The 26,363-nt window shown below is 45.7% G+C and overlaps 1 protein-coding gene across 1 annotated transcript; it reads left to right on the top strand.

The window, feature by feature from the left end:
- Window positions 1-1,243: 1,243 nt before the first annotated feature.
- Window positions 1,244-21,572, top strand: F11R (F11 receptor). Its single transcript, XM_004448385.5, has 10 exons — window positions 1,244-1,412; window positions 18,233-18,301; window positions 18,467-18,574; window positions 18,793-18,939; window positions 19,236-19,438; window positions 19,573-19,675; window positions 19,784-19,891; window positions 20,128-20,140; window positions 20,422-20,470; window positions 20,601-21,572. Exons 1-10 carry the CDS (start codon window positions 1,352-1,354, stop codon window positions 20,634-20,636), a joined length of 897 nt encoding a protein of 298 aa, XP_004448442.1. The 5' UTR covers window positions 1,244-1,351; the 3' UTR covers window positions 20,637-21,572.
- Window positions 21,573-26,363: the final 4,791 nt, after the last annotated feature.

Genomic DNA, 26,363 nt, shown 5'->3' with positions numbered 1-26,363 from the left:
GTGCTTGGTAAACATTGGTTTGGATTGGGTGGAACTAGAAGTGGACTTTTGGCCCAAGTTATGTGGTCAAGGAATAGAGCAAAGGTTTAAGAGGCAAGGTCAAAGAATACCATTATTTTGGGTAAAAGTGTTCTTGTGTGCTAAGTACTGTACTAAGTGCCACGTGTATTAAGTATAATGTGGGAATCCTTAGTACAGTTACAATTAAATCATCCTATAAAATAGAAACTAGAAATAGTAAAGCACGAGTTTCAATGAAAAATATAAATATTAACAGAAAGCTTGTATATCAACATTTTCTATAGGAAAAAGGGGAAGATAAATAATCCTGAAACACTGGGCTATACAGACATCATACGTGCGCAAAGGACGGATCCAGAGCCATGCACAGAGATGTTTATAGAGCGTTTGTAAGTTAGTATCTCTTAAGTGGGTACATCAGTTTAAAGTTCTTCTGGACACAGTTTAATTCTGCTTTTCTCACTTTTGAGTTGAACGCTCCCTTTCTTTCCCCTTTCTACTTGTTTCTCCACGCAGCCCACCTCTCAAAGCCTTTTTTTTCTTTCTTCCAGAACCTCATATGTGGGAAGCCGGCGCTCACCCACTGAGCCAGACCGGCTCCCCTGAACTGGCTTTCTCATTTGTTGTTTGCTAAATCTTAGGGGGCACCGGAACCGAACCCGGACCTCCTATGTGGGAAGCAGGCGCTCAACTGCGTGAGCCGCATTCGCTCCCCTCGAAGGCTTTGAAGGCTGTGGGTCAGGACAACGGAGGGACGCGGTCTGGGGGTGGTGCCAAGGCATGGCTCACTTCTCTCCCCTTTCTTAACGTGCTTTCCACTTGCCGAGGGACAGGGCCAAGGCTTCTGTAGCACCCAACACTTTACAAGAAGACAAACACACGAACACGAAGGACAAACCCACCCCGCCTCCTCGCGGACTCCGCGGAACGATTTCCTCGCGTGTCTCCTCCTTCGAGGTATTCCTCAAGTCCTCCAGCGGCGACCCGGAACCCAGCCAGTCACAAAGCCCCTCCCTCAGGAACGCCGCCCCTCCCGCGCGTCCTCACCTGCCCAAGGTGGGGTCTCGGCTCGCCACGGCCTCTGCGGCCAATCGCAGCGGCCGAGCTCGGGCCCCCCGCGGCGGCCGCACCTGGCCGCGGTGACTCACGGCCCGAGCGGCGGCGCCCTCCACCAATCGGAACGCGGCAGGGCGGGGCGCCGGCCAATCGCGCGGGAGGGAAGGGCCGGGCGCGCTCCACCGGCCCCGAGTCCAGTCCCCGCGCGGCGGTGCGCGAGGCGGCGTCTCTGCCCAGGGCTCCGGCGGCGGCTGGCACCGGGGTTCCGGTCGTGATGGGGACAAGCGCGAGAGCCGGAGGGAGACTCTTTCTTCTTTTCACATCGGCGATCCTGTGTAAGTTCCCGGAGTTTTGGGAGCAATCGGTGGGTCGAGTTGGAGGCTGGAGGAAGCGCTCCCCACGCCCCTTGTCCGCGGGGGGGGGGGCGGTTCAGAAACCAGCTCGCCCCGTTCTCGGCGTCGTCTTTTCCAGCCCGGGCTCATCCCCTTTCCTCCTCCCCCGCACTCCCGGGACTGTGGGCCTCCCGCCCGCACACCGGTGAGTGTGCCCCCTCTCCTTGCACTCGCTGGGAGTGGGGGAGCACACACATTAGTGCGGAAACCCCCTTCCCACAGGTAAAGGGGAGGGCAGGTCCCGGTCCCCCTGCCCCCCGCATCCGTATCCACCCGTAAGGACCTTTCCCCCCGCGTGGGAAGGACGTCTTGCCTCTCCAACACGCACCCACCAACCACCAAACGACCTTAGAGAAGCCTTGAGCCTTTCACTCCTTGATCCCTTTGGCTCCTGGATGTTCTGCTCCTTAAGAATCCTCAGAAAATCTGATGGAGGTGGGGTGACATGGAAAACTCTTTGGCTGTTACTGAAGGCGTTTGTCTCTTCAGCTTCCCTGGATATTTTTTATCAGATGGTTGGTTTGCCCTGGTGGCTCTGGGAAGAGTGTCTGAAGAGAAAATGAGATTAAAGTGTGGCATTTCTTAGAACAGCATTCAGAGTTCCTTCTGGAGTAACTACCTCAGGAGTCCTTAATGAATGTTGTTGACTGAGTGACTATTCCCAGGAGGAGGAGGTGTCTCTTGGTTGGCTGAATTCTCCTCCAAGCCAGAACGCTGCCCTCCCCCTGTCTGTGTGCTAGAGTTTTTGTTTCCTTTGTAAACTCCCTTTCCTCTGGAACAATGTGAGGCCCACTTGCTGGGGCATGCCTTTGCCAGGCGATGTGCTGGTTTGTGCTTTAGCTGCCCCGTGTCAGTGCCGTGTGTGTGTATGTCTAGTTTTTGAATCTGCATGTGTCTGTGTGGACAGCTGTGTGATCTTGTGTTCTCTGTGGGTCTCTGTTTTTTCTCCTTCTCAAGATTTATGTTTTAGGAAGTGTAAAAGAAATGAATGATTACAATTAGTATAGGCCAAGGTTTTGAAAGATGGAAGTAGATTCCCTGCCCTTAGAGGGATTGTCCCACATAACAATAACTCTTGGAGTGGATTAGGTCAGAGGCAAGTCTAATCCTTTCCCTATTGTACAGATGAGGAAAAGGTCTTGTGGAGACAGGACTTTTCCAGGTTGATAAGGAGCATTAGGGGTGGACCTGGGAATGGAATGAAAATCTCCCCATTTCCTTCTCCCTTTTTCCACTCCTGGATCTGGCATCTCAAGCGTGCTGTGATGTCACAGGAATTATGATATCGAGAGTCAGTTTGAGGGAGTGGAGGTAGCTCAAATGGTTGAGCGCCTGCTTCCTATGTTTGAGGTCCCGGGTTCAATCCCTGGTACCACCTGAAAAAAAAAAAGAGTCAGTTTGAGATATTGCTCCAACCAGAATCCATTAAATTACCTTTTACTATTTTTCCTTCTTTTTTTTTTTGGTTGTTGTTGTGTCTCTCATTGTCCCTCCTCCACTTTCCTTATTTATTGAGTCATCTTGTTGAGTCAGCTCACGGCATGGGCCGGCTCGCCTTCACCAGGAGGACCCAGAAACTGAACCCAGGACCCCATATGGTAGTCAGGAGCCCAATCGCTTGAGCAACATCCGCTTTCCTCTATTTTTCTTTCTTGCTACGTTCTTCCATTCCTTCATTATCCCTACTAATACCACAGTAATTACATACTGACACTAAGGTTGGGATAGCACCATTCTGAGTTTGGGGCTGTCCCCTAGTCTGTTGAGGAAACCGAACAGCAGTGGTTCCTAGGGAGTCTTAGCTTGGCAGGACAGTGGGTCCTGGTGTGTGATCTCTCGGGGGATGGAAGAAGTGACCTTGTAGCAGTTCAGGTAGGCTAGTCCTGGGGGCAGTTACTTAGTACAAAAGAGCCGGGAAGTAGAACTCATTCCATCCCACCTGGGTTCTGGTTTAGCTCTGCCTCTGCTTCCTTTGTGATTTTAGGCTGGCAGCTTAACTGCATTCCTTTGGCCTCAGTCTTTTCATCTATAAAAGAGGGCCTAATAATTCTTGTCCCACCCTTGTCAGAGACTCAACTAGGATTATATTACATATACCTGAAGGGATTATTGTTGGGTGTCTGTCATCCCTGAATCTAGCCCTTTGGGTTCTGTGAGGAAGAAAGAAAGCTGTTTCCAGTAGATGAGGTGAGAAGAAGCAGGGAGAGTCACTGCTAGATCCCAAATGGCAAGAGCAAAAGCAGTGGTTCTTTTTTTGGGGGGGCTTCTGGTCTGTCCTTGTTGCTCTTGGGATGTCTGAAGCGTATGCAGGGGACCCAAGTGTTCTGCCACTCCCTCTAGAGCTGCTCCTCACTGTGGGCTCTGCCATCGGGGAGGAAGGAGGAGGGTAGGGTGAGATAGGATAGAACAAGCAGAGCAAAGGCCCAGCCCCAGTCTGGGAAACATACTGGACAGGAAAGCCTGAGCCTGCTGGGGCAGGGATCCAGGGGCTAGACAATGGGAGAGCTGGGCCTGGAGAAAGTAACACGGGTGACCCAGGTTTCCCAGAGAACCTAGGAAATTCCAGGCGTATCCCCCCCCAGGCTGGGAGAGGCATTTCTGCCTAGTGTTGATAGAACCATGGGGAGAAAGGGGAGCCCCGGTGGAACCTTGCCTTTTGCCCCTCTCCCCACCTCCCTTTTGACCTGACCTGTGTCTGGAGCAGTCTGAGTCCTGGTGTTTCCTGCTGATGTTTCTGACAAAGATTCTTGCTTTGCTATTCAATGGCCTGTTTGTTTCTCTAGTGCAGACTTAAAACTGAGGCTTTTTACAGGGCTGCAGGGTCTGTCCCCTTTGGACTGCCCATTCTCTGAGCTGAGAGGACAGGACTGGCCTCACTCCCTGATTAGCTCTCCTGCAGGTGGATTAGTGAGTCATTTCTTTCTCCTCTCTCTACCCCCCTAGTTGCATTGATTCCTAGGAAAAAAACTGTAGCCTTGATACCAGAAACCAGAAACCCCCACCCAAGACAGATTTAAAAGGTACACATATTTTATGCAATGGGTTAGGAAACAATGGAGCTGTTCACTTCTGTTAGTGCTGAGAAGAGACCCTGGGGATCTCTAAACGCGAACTTGCTTCTGTTTCAGAGATTCAGGAAAGACCTGGATGACCACTGCTCAGATGTATTGTGGGTGAGGTTTCCGTGTTGCCAGGGGATTGTGGGAAGCAGTATGAGTGGACACATACTGGGGCTTTCCAGTCATTGAGAACCCAGAGTTCATCTGCCTGGGATTCCCTGATAAACAGGGTTCCTGTCTAAAGTCCGGTTTGTGTCATTTGTTTAACAACATGGGGGTGGAATGGGAGGAAGCAGCTTGCTGGCAGGAAGTTTGGTGCCAGGGCCCTGGAGTGAACCCTGGACCCTTCGCCTGGAGCCGTTCCCCTGGCGCTAAGGCCTGGGCAAGCAGGCACAGCTTTGCCGTGTAATGGTGCTAGAGGAGATGCGCGGGGGAGGGGAGACGAGGCCGAGCGGGTAGAAGGAATTTCTGCCAAGAGAGGGCAGGAGGGAGCGCTGGGATTAAAGCCTTCCTGTCTTGCACTGCCATTACCACTTTCTGCCATCCTGGTCGACATCGCTGAAAGTGCAGGCAAGGATGGCAGTTTAGACTTAGCCCAGCCTGTTGTTGGGCTGCCCAAGCCTTCTCTTGCCTGCACATTGCTTCTCCGTCCCACCCCAACCTCCAGAAAGGGCCTGCCAGCTGCAGGCATCTCCCGGCCCCAAGGCCAGCCCCGATAGGAATTAGTCCAGTCTCCGCAGGGTGAGTGATAGGGAAGAAAGGGCTAACTGCAGGTACAAGCCCCAGGTCCAGATTCTGATTTTACTGCAATGTCGAGTTCATTTGTTTGTCCAAGGAACATGGGTGTACAATAGGTTCTGAGCGCTATGCTAGGGATAAGAAAATGAATCGCACCTGCTGTCAAGATGCTCTGCGGGAAGCAGATGTATGGTAACAAAGCATATTAGGCAAAGTGGGGTATGCTGTGGCTACTGGCTTTAGGAGGCTCTGGCACATCCCCCCCAGTCCAGGCTCCCTCATAGCTGGAGGCTCTGCTGAGGCTCTATCCCCAGAGGGGAAGTTTGGATGAATTCTTAGAGAAAATCAGACTGGCTGGCTGACTTCCCTCCTTTTCCTTCCTCTCCCCACCTTTTTTTTTTTTTTTTTTATTGAATTCAAACAGCCTTATGGGACATTTAAACAGGCACAAAAGAAGCAACTTAAGGAAAACCACCTAACAGGATATATAGAGAAAACAAAGGGCTTATTGATAAAGCAGTGGAAGGAAGCAGCTTTCTGTTGTGGATTTGACCCGTCATGTGTACAGAGATGGTTGTTGGTGGCTTCTGCTAAGTGTCCGAGGCCTTTACCCTCTGACCACTTTCTCATCTCAACCTTGCTGTGTGGTTCCAAAAAAAATGAGCTTGGAGCATCTTCTCTAGGCAAAGCACAGTGCTAGGAGCTGGGGAGGACACAAAGATAACTTGGTTTTTCTCTCTCCACTGAACTCATAGATGTATATTGACTAAGTAGAATACTGAGCAGAGGAGGCCAGACACTGTCAACAAGGTACAAAGTGTTTTGGGAGTATAGAGGGGAAGAGATTAAAATATTTAAAAGATAATTTTTTCCTAAAAAATGATACATGGTCATTGTAGAAAAATGGAAAAATACAGAGGAATATAGAGAAAATAAAATCACATGTAATCCTATTATCAGGAGAGAAACACTTAATGGCATTTCATTCTAGTCTTTCTTCTATGAGTACATTTGTGGTATGTCTATATATTTTAAGCAAAATATGCTTTAAACAAGATCCATATAGATATGGTACCTCTATAATTATGTGCCATAATTAATTTAACCGTTCAACTTTTGTTGGGCATTTAGGTTTTCTTTTTCCTTCCTGTTCTGTATTGACTAACATTACCTTAACCTTGTATGTAGTCTTTAAGCTTACCTTTGACTGTTAGGCTATACTCCTAGAAGTTGGGGAGAAATGAAGTTTTTTAAAAAAAGTTTACTTTTTACTTATTTATTCCCCTCCCCTTGTAGTTTTGTGCTTGCTGTCTGCTCTCTCTGTGTTCTTCCCTGTCTGGTTGTCTTCTCTTTAGGCAGCACCAGGAAGTGATCCTGTGACCTTCTGGAGTGGGAGAGAGGTGATCATTCTCTTGAGCCACCTCAGCTCCCTGGTCTGCTGCGTCTCTTATTGTCTCTCCTCTGTGTCTCTTTTTGTTGCATCATCTTGCTGCACCAGCTCTCTGTGTGAGCCAGCACTCCACTTGGGCTAGCTCTCTGTTCAGGACAACTTGCCGTGAGGGCCAGCTTGTCCTGGGAATTGAACCCTGGACTTCCTATATGGTAGACAGGCGCCCAATTGCTTGAGCCACATCTGTTTCCCAGGAATGAATTTTGACTGATGAAAGCATAACAGATCAAGGGACGTTTGAACAGGACCTTGGAGGATGGATGTGAATCTCCTTGCTTGTTTGATGGAGATACAGTGTAGCATAATAGTTTTGGAGGCTCAGTCAGGAAGATCTTCAGTAAGGATCCCCACATTGCTATTTGTAGCTGTGTGATTTGGGGCAACTTTAAGCCTCAGTTTTTTCATCTGTGAAATGGGATGATGATGATAATGGTCCTTGTCTCACAGGGTCTTTGTGAGACTTCAATGGGTAAATACATATAAGGTCCTAACCTTAATATAAGGGCTCAGTATGTCAAGATAGGTCACTTCTGCCATTACTCCATTGGCTGCGGGAGTCATAAGACTCTGCCCAGATTCAATAGGAGAGGACTGAGAGTCTACATCAGTCACATTGTCAAGGTGTGGGATGAGATGGCCATTTTACAAAATACAATTTGCCAGAATTTTTCTTATATTACTCAGATACATAGTGATTTCTGGGAGTTATAGCTTCAGTCTTAAAGATTTGTATGCCACCAACTCTCTCCTGAAGTGTATGAAAACATGGGGGGATTGATTTAGGTATCAGTGCCTTGATATTTTGACCACCTTGCCTTCTCTTTTCCTAACCCATATTCCCTTCCATGTACTACAGCCCTTGTGCCATTCTGCCTACCTACTTTCCTGTTCTCAACCACAATGTCTCATTTCTTCCTACCTTTTTTCTCTCCTTGAAATTTATCAGACTCACATATGCTTTTCCAGATCTTGCTGGTCTGATCTCACATTTCCGATTCATCTTTTACCTCATTTCACCTTTAAAGTTTTATTTAAACATTCTTCTTTGTTTCCCCTTGTGTCACTTTCTGGATATTTCCTCTTATTCTTTTTATCCTTCCTTTTTTTGGCCTTTGTTTTGGCCTCTTCTTTCTGACTTTGTTTTATTTTTTTCCCTTCTTGTGATCTGCCTGATTTCTTTCTTCTTTTTTAAAACAAATCAATTTTATTGATACATATTAATAAAGCATACAATTCATCCAAAGTACATAATCAGTGGTATTTGGTATAATCACATAGTTGTGTGTTCATCACTACAATCATTAGAGCATTTTCATTATTTCAATGATAATAAACAAAAAACAAACAGGAAAATTCTTCACCTCTTAATCTATGCTTCCCCTGCTGTACATAGCTACTATTTCTGGCTATTCTTGCACATTTATTTATTAAGCAGTTTTATTGAGATATATTCACATACCATATGATCTATCCAAAGCATATAATCAATGGCTTTTAGTATAATCACAATTTTGTACATTCATCACCACAAGAAATTTTAGAAAATTTCATTACTCCAAAAAGAAAAACTCCACATCCCTTAGCAGGCCTTCCCCAGTCCTACATAACCACTAATTTAACTTTATCTTCATAAATTGATTTTTATTTATATTTTATATAAATGGAATCAGCAATATATGTCTGGTTTCTTTCACTTAGCTTAATAGGTTCTTTTTGCCTGATATTAACATCTTGTAGTGGTTTTTAAAAAAGATTTATTTATTTATTCTACTCCCCCTTTGTTGTTTGCAGCCACTGTGTTCTCTGTGTCCATTTGCTGTGTGCTCTCTGTGTCTGCTTGTCTTCTCTTTAGGAAGCACTGGAAACCAAACCCAGGACCTCCCATGTGGTAGGTGGAAGCCCAATTGCTTGAGCCACATTGGCTTCCCGTCTTATAGTATTAATATACATTTGTTCAGTTTCAAAGAAAATGGTCTTATATATGCAATTTTCCCCGTATTCATATTTTCCTTTTCCCACTCCCTTTTTCTCTAAATTACAGCACTTAATACTTATTGCCTATTACAGAAATGTAAAACATAGACAGGAAAAGCACGCAGTGGTCCATCTCTCAGATAATATACACTTTCAAATGTTTGGAATCTATTAGGGATCTTTTTCATTATATACTCAAAATATTCTTATTATTTTCAAAAATAGGATCATTGTCTATATATTGTTTTTATCTTTTGCACATGTTTCTATGCCAGTACAAATTGATTTACCTTGTCCTTTGGGATGGCAATATGCATTTCTACAGTTGTGGCAATAGTTAATGGAGTATCATGTACTGGAGCCCTATCACCTGGGTTAATATCCCAGCTCTGCCACCTACTAGCTTTGCGACCTTGAGCAAGTTGTTTAAATTTCTGTGCCCCTTTGAACTTATATGTAGAATGGGATTGAACTATAGTTAATAGTACAGGAATAAATACGTTCTTTCATGAATTGTAACAAATGCACCACACTAATGCAAGGTGTTGCTATGAGGGTGGCATATGGGAACCCTGTGTTGTTGTTGTTGTTTTTTTAAAGATTTATTTATTTATTTATTTATTTCTCTCCACTTCCCTCCTACCCCCCCTACCCCGCCCCCACCCCCCGCCCTGGTTGTCTGTTCTCTGTGTCTATTTGCTGCGTCGTCGTCTTTGTCCGCTTCTGTTGTTGTCAGCAGCACAGGAATCTGTGTTTCTTTTTGTTGCGTCATCTTGTTGTATCAGTTCTCCGTGTGAGCGGCGCCATTGCTGGGCAGGCTGCACTTTCTTTCGCACTGGGCGGCTCTCCTTATGGGGCGCACTCCTTGCGCGTGGGGCTCCCCTATGCGGGTGACACCCCTGCCTGGCAGGGCACTCCTTGCGTGCATCAGCACTGCGCATGGGCTAGCTCCACACGGGTCAAGGAGGCCTGGGGTTTGAACCGCGGACCTCCCATGTGGTAGACGGATGCCCTAACCACTGGGCCAAGTCTGTTTCCCGGAACCCTGTGTTTTATGCATGATTTTTTTCTGTAAAACAATAACTCCAATGAAAAAAAGCCATGAATTAAAAAGAGTATAGGACAAGCCTTGTGAAGGTGTTCATGAGTTATGAATCTTTTGCTGTGCAGGAATGTCATTGTGCCTACTAAAGTCTGGGGTGCAGTCACTGGGGGCTCGACTGAGTACCCACTGCTGCTGCCTGGCTTAGAACACAAACCATTTTGAAGATTACTTCTGTAAAAAGAGTGACGCTCTGGCCAGCGTCTCCTCCTCAGCTGAGGAGCCTATTTGGTGTTTCTTGGCTGCTCTTGTGGTCGTGAAAACAATGGGGGTATTTTAAATAGATTTACATCCTTCCCCCAATTTCTGCTGCTGCTATTTTAGACCTTGTCTTAGAAGATTTCCTATACTTTTTGCCCTGCACTCTTCCCCTGGATTGAGGAAACCTGGTTGTACCATTGTGCGGAAATCAGTTCCTTTTACAAAAAAGGAGCTGGGAGCTACCTGTGTGTGTAGAACTTTGATTCTGTTTCAAAAACAATGGAGTAAATTTAAAAACACTTTCCTTTTAAATTACAAAACTAAGTTTAAAAAATTAATAGAACATTCCTTTTTCTGAGAACCAGTTTAAAAAAAATCTTTGCTTGCATTAAAATTTTAAAAAGATTGGGCATTTTTTTAAATTTAGAGATTTATTTTATTTATTTCTCTCCCCTTCCCCCCCCATTGTCTGCTCTCTGTGTCCATTCGCTATGTGTTCTTCTGCGTCTGCTCGCATTATCCAGCGGCACTAGAAAATTGCATCTCTTTTTTTTTGTTGTTGTGTTATCTTGCTGTGTCAGCTCTCCGTGTGCAGCACCACTCCTGGGTGGGCAATGCTTTTTTCACCCGGGGTGGTTCTCCTTACATGTGAGGCACCCCTTCGTGGGCCAGCTTACCACATGGCTCAGGAGGCCCTGGGGATTGAACCCTGGACCTTCCATATGGTAGGTGGGCGCTCTGTCAGTTGAGCTGCGTCCGCTTCCCAAGACCGGGCTTTGAATCACATTTGCTATCCTTCATTTGAACCTGCCCCATCTGACAGTTTGAAAATAGGCTTATCTTTGTAGATAAACCTTAACAAGTAGATATTCAAGTAAATGATCTTCTATGACCTCTGATTTGTTAATGCTCTGTGTGGTTCAGCAAAGATTTATTGAATGTCGCTTATACCAGGCATTATGCTAAATGTTGGGTACTCCGACTAGTAAATAATGTGGTCCCTGCTCCTTGTTTGGGGAGACATGTACACAAAAATGATGTCATCATAATGTGGAAAGTACTTTGCCAGTGCTTTGTGTGGAGTAAGGAAAGCCTAGGAAAGAGGTCTTAACGTAGCTCTGGTGGGGACTGGGGCTGAGGTTGTCATTTTGGGGAAAATAATGTGGATGAATAGCTGCTGGCCAGATAAAGAAAGCCGGGTAAAGGGTGTTCCCCACCAGAATGAATTTTGGGATTCTGTGTTTGAGATTTCCTAAAGAGAACATGAAGAAGAGAAAAGGTCCAGGATGTAAAGTTGGGGATGATTAATATTAAGAGATGGACAGAGGAAGCAGAGTTCAAGAAGGAGAATAAGACAAAATTGTCTGAGGTAGGGGGCTTTACAAAGAAACCAAGGAGGGGCGTTTGAGGTCCAAGGAGGGGAGTGGTCAGCAGGGACAAATGTCTTAGAGGCCCCATAAGGTAACTGAAAAAGCATAAATGTGGTTCCCTTCATTCTAAGACCATTTTAATATTTTGGAAATTGGGATGTGACTTACAGTCTATGTGTACATTTTTTAAAATTCCCCTCCCCCCTGCCCCCTCCCCCTCTGCCCTTGTGGCTTTTTGCATGCTGTCTGCTCTCTGTGTCCATTCGCTGTGCATTCTTCTTTGTATTTATTTATTTTTGTTTCCTCTCCCCCCTTGCAGCTTGCTTGGTGTCTGCTTTCTGTGTCCAGTCGTTGTGCGCTCTTCTGTGTTTTTGCTTGTCTCCCTTTTTTTTTGTTGCAAAACCTTGCTGAGGCTGTGCTCCATAGCACCTGTGGGCCGGGTGGCACTCCGCAGCGTGTGGGCGAGCCTGCCTTCACAAGGGGACCCCTGGACGCAAACCCATATGGTAAATGGGAGCCCAACGGATTGAGCCACAGCTGCTTCCCTATGTGTACATTTAATATAATTTTTCTTATTAAATCAATATTATATCAGGGCATTTTAGAATTGAGGATTATAATGATCAGTGACCTTAGTTAATGCAATTTTAATTGCAAGGTGAGAACCAAAGACACATTGCAGTAGGATGAGGGGTGGTTAGAAACTGTGTGTGTAGACACTTCTTTAAGAAGGTTGGAGAGGAAGGAAGGAGAGGATTCCAGCTAGAGAATAGTGCAAGTTTAGGGATAGTTTTTGTACATGAAAGAACCAAAAATCTTTTGGGCAGGCCAGAAATCGATTAATGGCTTCAATGTTGTGAACTTCTTGTTGTGGACTTATTAAAATAAGCATCACAATGGAAAGGATGCAATTGGTTTACCATGGGCATTAGCTTGGGAACAGGCCATTTGTATGTGTGTGTGCAGTGTTCTGATATAGGTCCAAGGTTAAGTGCAAAAGGGAGGTAGTTGTGAGACAAGGGGAAATATAAAATTGATGAGGAGAATGGGTAGGGAAGCTGTGGGTGTCCATTTGTAGATGGAGTAGAGTGAAGGAAAGCCCTCAGCTCTGCTTGTCCACCTGTGAGTTTTAGAGTGGAGTCTACCTTTCCAACACAGTTACAATGATAGAGAGAGATGGTTTAGTGGCCTGGAAGATAAGCACTTTTCAAGAAGTATTTACATATTTTGTTGAAGAAAACTTTGAAGTCAGAAAGAGAAGTGTATACAGAGGCCTTTTGGCAGATTATGATAATAGTAATAATAAAATACAATACTTATTTGGTACTTTCTGTTGGTCATGCACTATTCTAAGCACTTTACTTACATTAGCTTGTTTAGCCCTTACGACAACCCTTTGGTGTAGAAACTGTTATTATCCCCATTTTACAAATGAGTAAGCTGAGTTTCAAAGTGGTTGAGCAGCTTGTCTGGGTTACACAGCCTAGTAAGTAACAGCTGGGATTTGAACTCAGACAGTCTGATTCAAGAGGCCTGTTGAGGAATGAGAAGGAGAGTACGGACCAGGATGGCTGAGGCATCCTGTGGGAATAGGAAGAGCAGGTGGTGAGGCTGGACTTGACTGATGGTGTGGGTGCAGCCACAGCAGAGTTGGGAGGCCTGGCATAGTCAGGCCACAGGCAGAAGCAGGCAATCTTGCATCAGAAATGAGAAGCCTGAACTTAGGTAATGGCAGTCTAGATTAAAGAGGAGACTATGTTTGTAGTCCAAAGTGCTTGTGGTATAATTCCTGAGTGAGTCTGATAGGACTCAAAAAAGAACTTCAGCTGAAGTCCGAAGTGATGGAGTAATAATGATAGGATTCATAGGCTGTGATTGCATGTGTGTGGGTATCTTTATTTAAAAGGCTAGCTTTCAGTTTAATTAAGAGCTGGTTTTATTTGGGTGCTGTCACAGGTTGGATTCTTGGGAAGCTAACTCTGAGATTATCCTGCGAGACATTTATTAGGGAGTGCTCTTCTAATGGACCCCTGTGGAAAGAAGGGAGGAAGCAGGGCAGAGGGAGAAGTTGAGTTGCAGTATCAATAAGGCCTTCTACTCCCTATGGGTTGCTTTGGAGTGTAAGGTCCTTCAGAGTTGTCCCAAGCTGGGTCTTTATTCCCCCTCCATTCCCCCATTGATCAGACACTGGATGATCGCTGAGGGCTGTCTTCTGGTAGCACTCGCAGCAGCTGGGAGAATAAGCCCTTCATTTCTGGAGAGAGATCTGGTTCAAGCATCATAGTAGCAAACCCATAAAATTAAAGAATCTTTTAAACACAGGTTACTATTGTCAGAGCAGAGAAGGCTGACTTGGGCAAAAATCAAGGCATTTCATTACTAGCGTTCTTTTTTTTAATAGATAAATAGATCACAAAAAAACATAAGAGGTTCCCATATACCACTCCAGCTTCCCCTCTCCCCCACTTCTCCCACATCAACATCCCCTTTCATCAGTAAAGCACATTCATTGCATTTGTGAATACACCCTGGAGTACTGCCACACTGCATGGGCCATAGTTTACTTTGTAGTTCACACTCTCTCCCAGTCCATCCAGTGAGTTATGGCAGGATAAACAATGTCCTGCATCTGTTCCTGCAATATCATTCAAGACAAATTCAAGCCCCCAAAATGCCATATCACACCTCTTCCTTCCTCTCCCTGCCTTCAGCAACTCCTGTGGCCACTGTCTCCACATCAGTGATAAAATTTCTTCCATTGCTAGAGTCACAACAGTTCTATAGTAAAATACCAGCAAGTCCACTCCAATTCATGTTATATCTATCCATCTTGTAGATCCCGGGATGGCGATGTCCACTCTACTTCTAAATGGAGAGGGGGGCTTAGATCCCACATGGCTGATGGATTCGATTCTCCTGCTTGCAGTTGTAGACACTCTTGGTTCCCTGGTGCAGTGGTTAACCATTCTCTCTTCCTCATCAGCTGACCTGGGTACATCTGACGAACCAGAGAGTAGATATTGCAACTCTGCTGAGGCTCAAGACCCAGCTGGCACATGCACCGTCCAGAGATTTAAGTCTCCTGAGCATACACAAACCCCAGCACCAATCACAGGTTCAGTAAAAGTGACAGAAGAGGCATGTGTATAGAGGTCACATCTGAGTCCAACTCCATCACAGTCAGGAGCACAAATTCCAAAGTAGGGCCTACTGGCAAGGCACTAAACTCCAGAGCCATCTGTCATGACCATAGAACCTGTGTGTCTCCATAGCCCTCAGGAGCACCAGTACCTGGGGTTGTATCTACTTTGGCTGTCTCTGGGATCCTGCTGAGATGTCCATAAGTGTGACCCTCTTATGACCTCCTAACTCATTTTGAAGTCTCCTAGCCATATAAACTCATTTGTCTTTACCATTTCCCCGTTTTATTCAAGGTCTTTTTCTAGTTGCATCACAAGCTGGTGATGGTAGTAATCCTTTGGCACCAGGAGGCTCATCCCTGGGAGTCATGTCCCACCCTGGGGGGGAAGGCAATGCATTTACATGCTGAGTTTGGCTTAGAGAGTGGCCACATTTAAGCAACATGGAGGCTCTCAGGAGGTAACTCTTAGGCATTCTGCAGCTGTAGGCCTAGTTGAAATTCCAAGCACACAGGCTCATAAGCATAGTCATCAGTATTAAGGACCCATCATTGGATCATCCTTCTTCACTGGTCTTTGTCCTTGCACTTGGGGAATTGTTGCTGTTCCACTGTGGAATGCGACAGAGCTCCCCAGGATGGGAACTCAGTACTCCCTCAGTTGTCATGTGTACTAGCATTCTTTTTTTTTTCTTTATTATTTTTTATTTTCTTTTTATTTATTTACAAACCCTTGTGTCAAGGGCTGACTGTCAATAGATTGCAGAGAGGGAGCTGCTCTGCTACGTAGGAAACCCCGACCCAGAAGCAGATCGTCTATGAGTGGTTTAGCACCAGGTTCCCCACGAACGTGTGGTGTGTGACTGGCGAGGGGGCAGCCCCCTTTCCGGCCGCGCCCCGCTTCCTGGGATGAGGGGCACTCCGCAGCGGACCCCGGTCCCGACGCGCGGCGCGGGGCGCCATGCGCGCGGGCTCGCGGGACGGCCCGCTGGCAGGGACGGCAGGAGACAGGCTATCCGAGGCCAACTGAGGCATCGCGGCACTGCCTTATCCTTCCGCCTGGGCGGGATTCTGACTTAGAGGCGTTCAGTCATGATCCCACAGATGGTAGCTTCGCCCCATTGGCTCCTCAGCCAAGCACATACACCAAATGTACTAGCATTCTTGATGAGACTAAGAGACTTCCATGTCCTCAGAAAGTTATCAATTTAGTGAAGGCTATTTAATTTAATTTTTGTACTGTTATTACATTTGAGTATTTTTTTTTTTTTAAGAAGGTATCAGAGAATGAACCCAGGACCTTGTATATGGGAAGCAGGTGTTCAACCACTGAGCTACACCTGTTCCCCTGAGTGTATATGTGACATAAAAAATGTAAATCTGGATTTTTTTTTTTTTTTAAAGAACAGAATTATACACCTAAACCATAGATGTGGGCTCCTCTAGGCAGAGAGAGGGTTTGGGCTTATGAAACTACCTTTATTAAACCATTATCCATTCTCCTCTTCCTAATGTTGGTGGAGGGGCCTCAGCTGTTTGCTGTTCTGATTGGTTACCCCTCCTGTCAGTTCTCGGGGCCAATGGTGAGGTCTTTTGAGGGTAGCCGGGGCTTTCCCTTGACCCTGAATGGGATCTCGTTCCAATCTTGTTCCAACTGGGATCTCATGGCTGGGGTCTCATGGGATCTTTCTGGCTTTTTCTTGGTGGCAGTCTTTCTCTCAGGGGGTTTGCAGGAGGGGTTTCACAGCCGCGTGTCCCATGACCATGTTTTCTGCCAGGTTTCAGACTTGTAGTCCCTTTTCCTAAACTAACCTGCCTCAACTCCCCCCTCAGAGAGTTTATACCCTTATTTTTAAGGGGGAACTGGAGGGCAATGGTCATTCTTCTGTAACTGCTTCCCACTGATTAGGGGGAGTCGGCCCTACCTGACAAGGTGTAAAACCCTCTGGCTATTCTCTTGTGGTTGAGGGAAGTTAAGTACAGCACCATGGTTGGAGCTGGATGAAATCCTCAAGTGACTAATAAGGCCTTGATTCTGGAAGAAATAAACATAATTAGAATTTAGAAGATACATGACCCCAATGACAGGATACTGGTCCACGAGAGTAGGAAAGGCCAGGTGCCTCAACACCAAATTTGATGCCAAGGAAATAAACAAGTAAAAAAAAAAAAAAGTCAAATATCCAGATACAAAGGAATGATACTAGAAATAATTTCTGGACAAAAGGGATCCGATTTCAAAAAGAATGAAATTTTATTACATAGTTTGCCTCCATTTAACCAATGACTTTTCTGAGAAACAGCATGGTTTACCAAACAGTGTGCTATAAAATGGTGGAAAAAAGGGTATAGTTGTTAAGAAACCTGTACGCTAATCTCAGCAGTTCCATTTCTTAACTCTGAAACCTTGGGCCAGCCACTTACCTTTTAAGACCCTTAGTTTTCTCATCTGTAAAATGGGATGATTAATATTTACTTAGACTATTTCTCAGTTTTGATAATTTGAGATGCATGTATATGAAATAAAAGTAGTCTCTAAATATTAATGTTGAAAAAGGAAGGAAGGAAGAAAGGGGGAGGTAGAAAGGAAGGAAGAGAAAATTAGAGTAAAATAAAAAGAACCTAAAGAGCCTTAGAGAACATCCAGTTCAAGCCCCTCATATTGCAGATAAAGAAGGAGTCTCCAAGGTCAAGAGACCATATCATGGTCATATGAATAATTAAAAGAAAATGCACTTGCATTTTACAGAATGTGCTTGCATTGCACAAGTCTTTATGCATTTGCCTGAAGAAGGCAAAGCTCTGACTTAAAGCTAAATAAAAGCATACTTCATAAATCTGATCTTTGAAAACATGAATGAGAGAGATTGTGTAAGTGTGCAGGTTTGTAACAGTATCTTGCTATCCCAGAATCCTCTGTCACTGGGGCTTGATTTGGACTGTGTGGGTCCTGCCTATGACCCCCACAGATCCCCCATATTTTTTATTAGCCTTGTCTCTCCTCACATATTATTTTAGCCGCTTTCAAGTATACCATTAAGCGATGCTCATTGCATTAACAATGTTGTGCTACCATCACCACCATCCATTACCAAAATGTTTCTCTCTGTCCTATTTCAGCTATGTGATCTTAGGCACGTAGTCTCAGTTCCTCGTGTAAAATTAGGGTAATAATACTTGTCCTGCTGATCTGTCATGCTTGTTTCAAGGATCAAACAATAAAATGGATGGCGAACACACTTTAAAAAGCAGTAAATGCCTTACCAACAAAGAGCATTATGATTACAGCCAATTTTGCCCCTCCCTTTCCTTCCCGCCCTTGCCTCTGGCTTTGCTGGCTTCCTTACAGGATTGTCTTGACAGGCGGCTGCAATTTGTTGAGAAGCTGTCACTGAACCATGAAATGTCATTTTAAGGCTGCCCTTGGTGGACTAGTAGGAATCTAGTTGGATTACTAGGAGTCACAGAGGGAAAAATTAACAATGAGAGAATTTCATCTGAAGTTCTGATGATAAAAGAGATATTGAGCTGAATCTGTAGCAGAGAGAGCGCATTTAATGAAGGTATTTAGGGTAACGGTGAGAGGATGTGAGACCCAGGAGGAGCCCGGATCTCTTGAATCCCTCCACCCTCAGGATCTCAGCTTGGAGAGTCCAGGCCATCCACTCCTTCCTCGCCATGGTATTCCTGCATCCACTCCTGACCGGCCCTCCTTTCTCCTTCTCCTCAGGCTCCCTGGAGATGGGCGAGGGCAGAGTGTACACTTCTACACCTGAAGTCAGAGTTCCTGAGAATAGCAGTGAGTTTGGAGGGGCTGTGGAGGCTGGGGCAGGGTGGGCATGAGGATGAGCAGTTCCCCTGGGGGTCTGGGAAGCATCAAGCCTCGCCTGTGGTTCTTGGCCCATCCCACCTTTATCCATTTGCTGCTGCTCCTCTGTCTTGCTCACTTTGGTTCCGTCTGCAGTGGCCAAGTTGTCCTGCTCCTACACGGACTTCTCTTCTCCTCGTGTGGAGTGGAAGTTTGTCCAAGGAGACACCACCAGACTCATTTGCTTTAATAGCAAGATCACAGGTGAGTCTCTCCAGCCCCTTCCTGATGGCCTAGGTTGTGGCGGGATGAATTGTGCTTGGATTCCAGGGGAGGGGCATCCCTGGGCTCATGTCTTCTGGGCCTTCTCCTTGCACTTCCTGGGGGAAGAAGAGAACTTCTGCCTTGAGTGGCACCTTCACGAGCTTCTCTTAGCTCTCCAGCTCACTCTGTCCCTGCTCCTGCTTCCTCTCTCTCCATAGCTTCCTATGAGAATCGAGTTACCTTCTCACAGAGTGGCATCACCTTCAATTCTGTGACCCGGAAAGACACTGGGAAGTATACATGTATGGTCACTGAAGATGAAGGCAACAAATACGGGGAGGCCATTATCCAGCTCATTGTGCTTGGTGCGTGTCAAGTGTCTGCTGCATGGGCCTGGACTCATTTGTTTCCCTAAATGCTTAGCAGGCCGGCTAAGCCTAGGTGCTAGCTGGTTTGGGGGATGCTGTGGTTGGGGGTTTTCAGAGTCATATGGCTGCCAAAGAGGGAATGAGCCCCTGGTTAGGAGGAAACTAAGGGTGTAGGAAGGGCAGGAGGCTCGAGCTGGTGGTGGGTAGGGAGTCATCCTAGTTGGTTACTTAGACTCTAGGCAGCCCTCCTTACCCTCACATTCGGCACCTTCTCTCCTTCTCTCCCTCCCCAGTGCCTCCATCCAAGCCCACAGTCAGCATCCCCTCCTCAACCACCATTGGGTACCAGGTGGTGCTGACCTGCTCAGAGCAAGATGGCTCCCCACCCTCTACATACTCCTGGTTCAAGGATGGGAAATTAATTCCTACAGACCCCAAGACTGACAGTGCCTTCAGGAACTCTTCCTACTCCATAGATCGCATGACAGGGAAGCTGGTATGGCTGGGGTGGTGGAGGCGGAGTGAAAGGGGTACATGTGGGAGGAAGAACAAGCAACGATGTGAACTTGGAGTTGGGATCAGGATGCATATAACAGATAGTCGCCAATGTGTTGTCTGTCTGTCCTGCAGGTCTTTGATCCCTTGTCGGTCTTTGATACTGGAGAGTACACTTGTGAGGCAGAGAACGGGGTTGGGCAAGCCAGGAGGTCAGAGACTGTGCACATGGAAGCCGGTGAGTGAGGGGCTGGGGGAGCTTGCTTCCCCCAGGTTGGTGCTCTCATCAGTACCATGAGTGAGCAGCCAGGTGTCTGACCTCTGACCTCTCATTCATGTCTCACAGTGGAGCTGAATGTGTGGGGCATTGTGGTCGCTGTCTTCGTGACACTTATTCTCCTTGGACTTCTGATTTTTGGCATCTGGTTTGCCTATAGACGAGGCTTCTTTGACAGTAAGTATTTGCCTTCAGAGCCTTTCATTTCTATTGTCCCCATTCCAGGGTATGGTTCATGTGCCCCCCCTGAGTCCTGGCACTGGTACTGTGCCCACATGTGCATTATCCCCCAGGGAGCACCAATACCCCTCAAACTTATAGCAAGTGCTACATGCTAGTATATTCCCCTTTCTTCCTGCCCCATGCTGTCTTCTGTCCTGCTGATGCTCATGACTCCATTTCTTCTCTTTCAGGAATAAAGAAAGGGTGAGTGAGAAGCTGCGCTGGGGCTCTCTGCAGTTGAGAACATGGATGCATGTGGTTCAAAGCTGAGATGGGCCTGGGGGGGAGGCAACCACCTGGTAGGGAGGACCTCTGGGTTTTACCCCTGCTCTCTGTGCCCTGGGCTTGTTCCCCACCCACGCCTCCCTAATGACCACTCCATGCTTCCTATAAAGTTCTCAGCTCTGGCCTCTAACTCTGGCAAAAGAGAAGTTAATGGCACAGGCTGGGAGACTGAGCGTCTGCCTCTTCTGGCTTATCTCTAGGACTTTGAGTAAGAAGGTGATTTATAGCCAGCCTACTGCTCGAAGTGAAGTGAGTATGCCTGCCTTGGGGAGGGAGGGCCTCTGGCTGGAGTGAGGGACTTCTGGCCTATGCTTAACTGTTTGGGGCTTATCAGCTCAAGAAGATGGTAGAAGGTTGATTGAAAATTTTATTTCTCCAGGGGGAATTCAGACAGACCTCGTCCTTCCTGGTGTGACCTGGTCCTGCTCATCTCCTGTGCTCCGTGCTTGCCTTACTCGGGTGCTACCAGACTCTGGGCCTGATGTCTATAGTTTCACAGGATGCCTTATTTGTCTTCAAGCCCTGTCAGGGCCTCACTTTTATCTTAGTTAGGATGTGTTTTTTTTTTTTTTTAAATAATGTCAATGATGTGTCCCTTCCTCTCCCATGCCCTCCCTTTCCTACTGCTGCCGAGTGGCCTAGGGCTTGTTTCAGGCTTTCAGACCCGTTCCCCGATGTGGGCGTCAGGCAGGAGCCCTGAGTGATGCCTGTTGACTTCCCTTCCAAGTCTTTAGCAAGAGTGGCCGGGGTCCCAGGAATAGGCTATAATCACCTCCCACCTAATGTGTAGTAGCCTTTGGATAGGGACCTTGAGCTTGGTTCCTAGGCTATTTCCCACAGTGCTGATGAGTGGGACCAGATGTTCTAGAATCGGGATTGGACACTGGAGCTGCTGAAATGGTTATTTGGTGACAACAGCAAATCTCTTCCACCTTTGGAGCCCACTCTCTTCTGTCTTCCCATGGGAAGTGCCTCGAGGATCCTCCTGTACCGTCCTTTTGCTGATCACAAGCTGACTGACACTGTCTGTAGGAAGAATGGGAACTTTTGTTGTAGAGAACATAGTAAGCCTTCAGAGAACATGGAGTGAACACATTTTTAAACGACTGATTTAAAGAAAACAAAGCTGGAGCTGATAGCTCAAGCCATCACCCTTCCCTTGGCTGGATGAGTTGGACAAACCCTTTTTGGATGTGTCTGTAGGCTGTAGGGTTGCGTGTATTAGTTGTGTGTGTGTGGTCTTAGCTCTATGCTGATACTGTATGTGTGTTGAGGGATTTTGTAACTCTTTGATGAGATTATGTTTGGATGTATCTGGATGTTGCTGGAAATAAAAACTTGGTTTGTTAAAGCTTCTTGTTGTGGTGAGTTCCTGGGCTCGCTCTTTGTATCAACAGGAAAATGCCTCAGTCCTACTTCCCAGCTATGTGGGGTGGGTCTCCAGCTCCATGTCTTGCTTCCTGGTCCTGCCCTTCCTGGCTCCTGTTAAAGGGTGGACCTTTACAGCTTGGGGCCCTCATCCGAGAACCTTGTGGCCAAACCTTCCTCTGCTGGAGGAGGGCACCCGGAGCGAAGCTAATGCTGTGCCCTGGGGTTCCACTTGGCCTGTTCCACCAAGTGAGCAGAAAGTGCTCATCCTCCCCTCTCTTGCCCAACCAAGTGCATTAATGAATTTCTCTAAGGGTATAGGAAAAACTGCTTCCAGGCCTGAGGCAGGGTGGTATCTCAAATCATTTGGAGAAGTAGGCTTATTTAGTGCATGGGGAAATTAGGAGAAGATCATGGGTGGTCTGTGTGTGAGTAAGGGCAGGAATAAGCAGGATCAGCCTGGCTGTCATTGCTTTCCTTATCTCCATTTGGGTCCTTTTTTGCCCTTAACCTTCTGTTCCTCCTGTCCATTACAGTTGCTGAACACATTCCCCGATCTGTTTATAAACGGCAGGAAGGGATCCTGTAGGGTTGATTTTGTTCCTTTCCTTCTGTAGGGGATGCTAATGTGCCACTTTGCCATGTTCTGTTCCCTTCCCTGGAAATCCCTAACCAAGGATCCATAATGAAAAACAAAACATAGATCAAATCACCAGTTAAGAATCATGCACTGATAAACATTTTTCCAGATGGAAATAAAATCCAATTAAATAACAGAAGTAGAGGTTATTCAGTAAGAATGAAAAATTTCTAGTATGCCTCAGTTCTGTATCATGGTTGGAAGACAGGGTGGGGGAGATGTGGAGAAAAGGCCACAAGGAAATTGGTGATTCATTGCTCCTGTAAGTTGGTAGTGAATGGTTTCTCTCTCCCTGGGTCACTTGTATGAGTCAGCTCTTTCCAGCCTTGGAATTTACCTCTTCAGCTTAGAGCAGCCCTTTTGAGTTGGAAATACCCTGTCTGCTTTTATTTTAGAATGTTTAAACTAGTATTTATAATAAATGCTCATTTTTCATAGAGTCTGTTTCAATTCTGAAGTTCTAGATTAAAAGAATTAATTGGGAATCTGAGAGTGACTTGGACATTCAACAACTTCCTGATAATCTTATTAATTAAGAAATTAGGGATATCTTTTCACAAAGTCTGATATTAATAGTTAGATTTGTTTTATCATTGACCTGTGTGAAAGGGAGGTTTGGGGAAAGGGGGCAGTTATGTGAAGATTGATGTTTCCCATGAAACATGAACAGTATGATCTAGGATCAAATGATTAAGACATGTTTGTTATTCCTGTCTTAAATGGATCTACAGATCAAAGCCAGAGAAGGGGAAAGTGGAGGAAAATGGAATTGAATCCATTTTTGAATGAGGTGACAGTACATTTCACGAGGATTTTCTTAATAAAATGGACAAATGAAAAAGTACATGTAAAAATATATCTCTTTAATTCTGTAGCTCCTTTTATTATCCCTTTTCTGGTATTGTAAAAGTTCAAAATGAAAGGGAACTTAAAAAAATAGCCTGTTAAATGATCACTATCATCCATTAATTTATTTACTAGATACTAAAACTATTCCTATTTTACTTATGGGGAAATAAGGCACAGAAATGCTTGGACATGCCCAAGTTCACACAGCCAGTACAAGACAAGTGGTAGATCTGGGATTCAAGAGGGCTGGCGAGGGAGGATTGGGTAGCCTGTGTCCTGCTCATAGTGACCCTGGATGGAAAAGATACAGGAGGAGGAGTAACTGTGGACAGACTTTCCCTGTAGAGGTGGGTGTGTGGGGGTGTTAGCAAAGAGGACATTGAAACAAATGATGTCAGCTTGGAGTTTCCTCTGAAATGTGAGTGTGTCTCACTGAGTCTGCCCTCAAACAGGATCTAGAGAACTGAATGAGACCCTGTGGAGTGGCAGGCTGTTGATAAAATGAAGGGCTATGACTGCCACCCTCTGGAATGAAGGACAGATCTCAACGCATTTTTTGCCAGTGACTCAGATGAAAACCAGAAAGCATGCATATCATATTTGTGGATGACGGGGTAGAGGGAATATCAGCTGCATCAGCTTGCAGAATGAGGATTCAAAAAGATCTTGTCAGGCAGGAATAAGCCCCATCTTACAAAGCAAAACATGATAGTTCTAAGTCTAAGATTTTGTGTTAGGGTCCAAAAAGTCAACCCATGTACAAAGTAGGAGAGATGTAGACTATCTAGAATGAGGGAGGAGATGGTCCATTCTCTTTGCTGATGCCACCATGCCTCTACATCAAGTTCTACTTTAGGCTTCACATTTTAGGAAGGTTATAGGCAAGTTCTATTTTAGGCAATTAGGAATATGTTCATTCCAGAGGAAATGATTTGGATGATAAAAGGACCTAAAACCATGTCATATAGAAACTTCTGAAAGAATTGATGTAAAACCAGAAGGTAGAAGACTCAGGCAAGACAAAATTAGTCTGTAGATATTTGAAAGGTTCTGTGTGGACTCAAGGAAGAAAATTAGGACCAATAGATGGGTGCCTAAAAGAGCCTGGTTAGAGTACAGAATGTAGAGTCCCAGGAAGCGGATGTGGCTCAAGCGATTGGGCTCCCGTCTACCATATGGGAGGTCCAGGGTTCCATTCCTGGAGCTTCCTGGTGAAGGCAAGCTGGCCTGAGCAGGCCCAAGTGGAAAGCTGGCCTGAGTGGAGAGCTGGTGCAGCAAGATTGTGCAGCAAAAGGAGACACAGAACAGAGACAGTAAGAGACACAGCAGACCAGGGAGCTAAGGTGGCTCAAGAGTTTAAACATCTCTCTCACTCCGGAAGTTCCCAGGATCAGTTCCTGGTGCCACCTAAAGAGAAGACAAGCAGACATGGAACACACAGCGAATGGACAGAGAGAGCAAACAACTGGGGAAATCTTTTTTAAAGATTTTGAATAAATCTTAAAAAAAAAAAATGTAGAGCCCTTTAGCACTTTAAGGAAGGGTTATTGTGTAGTGGAAAGAATACCAGTCAAGAGTCAGGCAGACCTTGATTCTAGCCTTTTCCATGACCTTGGGTAAGTGCTGCCTCTCAGTTTCAGTTTTCTCCTTTACAAAAGGGTGATAATATCTGCCCTATGGGATTCTGAGGAATAGATGAGGCAATATCTATCAAGCACTTCACAGTACCTCCCATAATAAGAGCTGCCTTTGGTCACTTTTAAATGTTATTCTAGACCAGGGGTTGGTACACTTTTCTTAAAAGGTCTTATGGCCTCTGTTGTGACTACTCAGCTCTGCAATTAGTGCGAAAGCAACCATAAACAAGGCATTAGTGTGGCAGTGTTCCTATAAAAGTACATATAAAAGTTATAGAAGTACATTATGTGAAATTGAATTTCATGTAATTTTCATGTGTCATGAAATATTCATCTTTTGATTTTTTCCCATTCTTTCAAAGATGCAAAAACCATTCTTCGATCCTGGACTGTATAAAAAACAGCTGGATTTGGCTTGAGAGACATAGTTGATGTTAAAAGGAAGAAGCAAATCCCATTTAATGTTGAGTGCAGAGTTTAAGATTCCTTTGGCTCTGGTCTTTAGACTGAGTGAATTCTAGCAGCTGGGAAAGAATAAGGGTTAAATCATCAGAACCTGCAGGAGAGAAAGGAGTGAACAGGAAACCAGTACGTTGCAGAGAAGTGATGCGGAGGGGAGTGTAACCGATGGGAAGACCAGACCCGCTGAGTCATTTTAGAACACTTTAATCCGGTTTCTGTTTCTAGTTGGCATTTAGAGGAAACAATGTAGTGGAAAATATAATACAACAGTTTCAGTAATAGTCTCTCGTTATTCATAGCTCCTTAACTGCTTCCACTAACTTCCTTGAGGGTGGGGTCTTGGGTTCAATGTACATGCCCAGTATCAGGCACACCTTGCCAATCAAAACCTGGTGAATTAATAAGTATCAGGTTCCAAACTCTGAGTGAGATAGTTGAGATAACCGAGGAGCTGCTGTGTTGGTTGTCACCAGCATTTATCACCTCTGGTTATTTGTGTGCAAGCCAAATGAAAATAAGCAGAAGGGAGATGGGGGGCAGAGAACACCAGGCCTTGCATTGTAAAAGTTGTTGCCTCACACACTTTGTCGCTGTGTGGGCAGCGGGAGTCAGCGGAGCAGGCTGCAGGAAGGAGATGAGAACGAAGTGGCGTCATTTATTAGTCAATGGCATGCCGAGGCCTTTGCAGGGACTGGGCCCCAGGTTCAGCACTATTCCTATCTTAGTTTGCCAGGGCTGCTGTAACAAGTACCAAAGGCTAGACGGCTTAAAACAGCAGGCGATATTGTCATAGCTGTGGAGCCTAGCAATCTGAATGCGGGTTTTAGCAGGACCCTCTCTCCCTCTGAAGCCTGTAGGGTTGTGGTGGTGGCAGGCAATCCACGCGGTTCCTTGGTTTGTGGCATAATTCCATCTTTGCCTCTGTCACATGGCCATCTCTATCTCCTGTGCCCAGGTCTCTGCTTATAATGACACTAGTCATATTGGATTAAGGCCCACCCTAATCCCGTTTGGCCTCAAACTAATAACATCTTCAAACATCCTGTATACAAATATGTTCTCGTTCACAGAAGTGGGGGTGGGGGTGCTAGATTCCTCTAGGTTCTTAGGTATGCCGCAAAAATGAATTGAACACACCAGTTTAGTTAGGCCAGTAAAAAGAACTTATTGGGAAATGGGGGAAAGA

Source organism: Dasypus novemcinctus, chromosome 13, assembly GCF_030445035.2.
Source record: "Dasypus novemcinctus isolate mDasNov1 chromosome 13, mDasNov1.1.hap2, whole genome shotgun sequence".
In the NCBI taxonomy this organism is placed as follows: domain Eukaryota; kingdom Metazoa; phylum Chordata; class Mammalia; order Cingulata; family Dasypodidae; genus Dasypus; species Dasypus novemcinctus.
The sequence above is the reverse complement of the archived record's forward strand: the minus strand, read 5'-3'. Positions and strand labels throughout refer to the sequence as shown.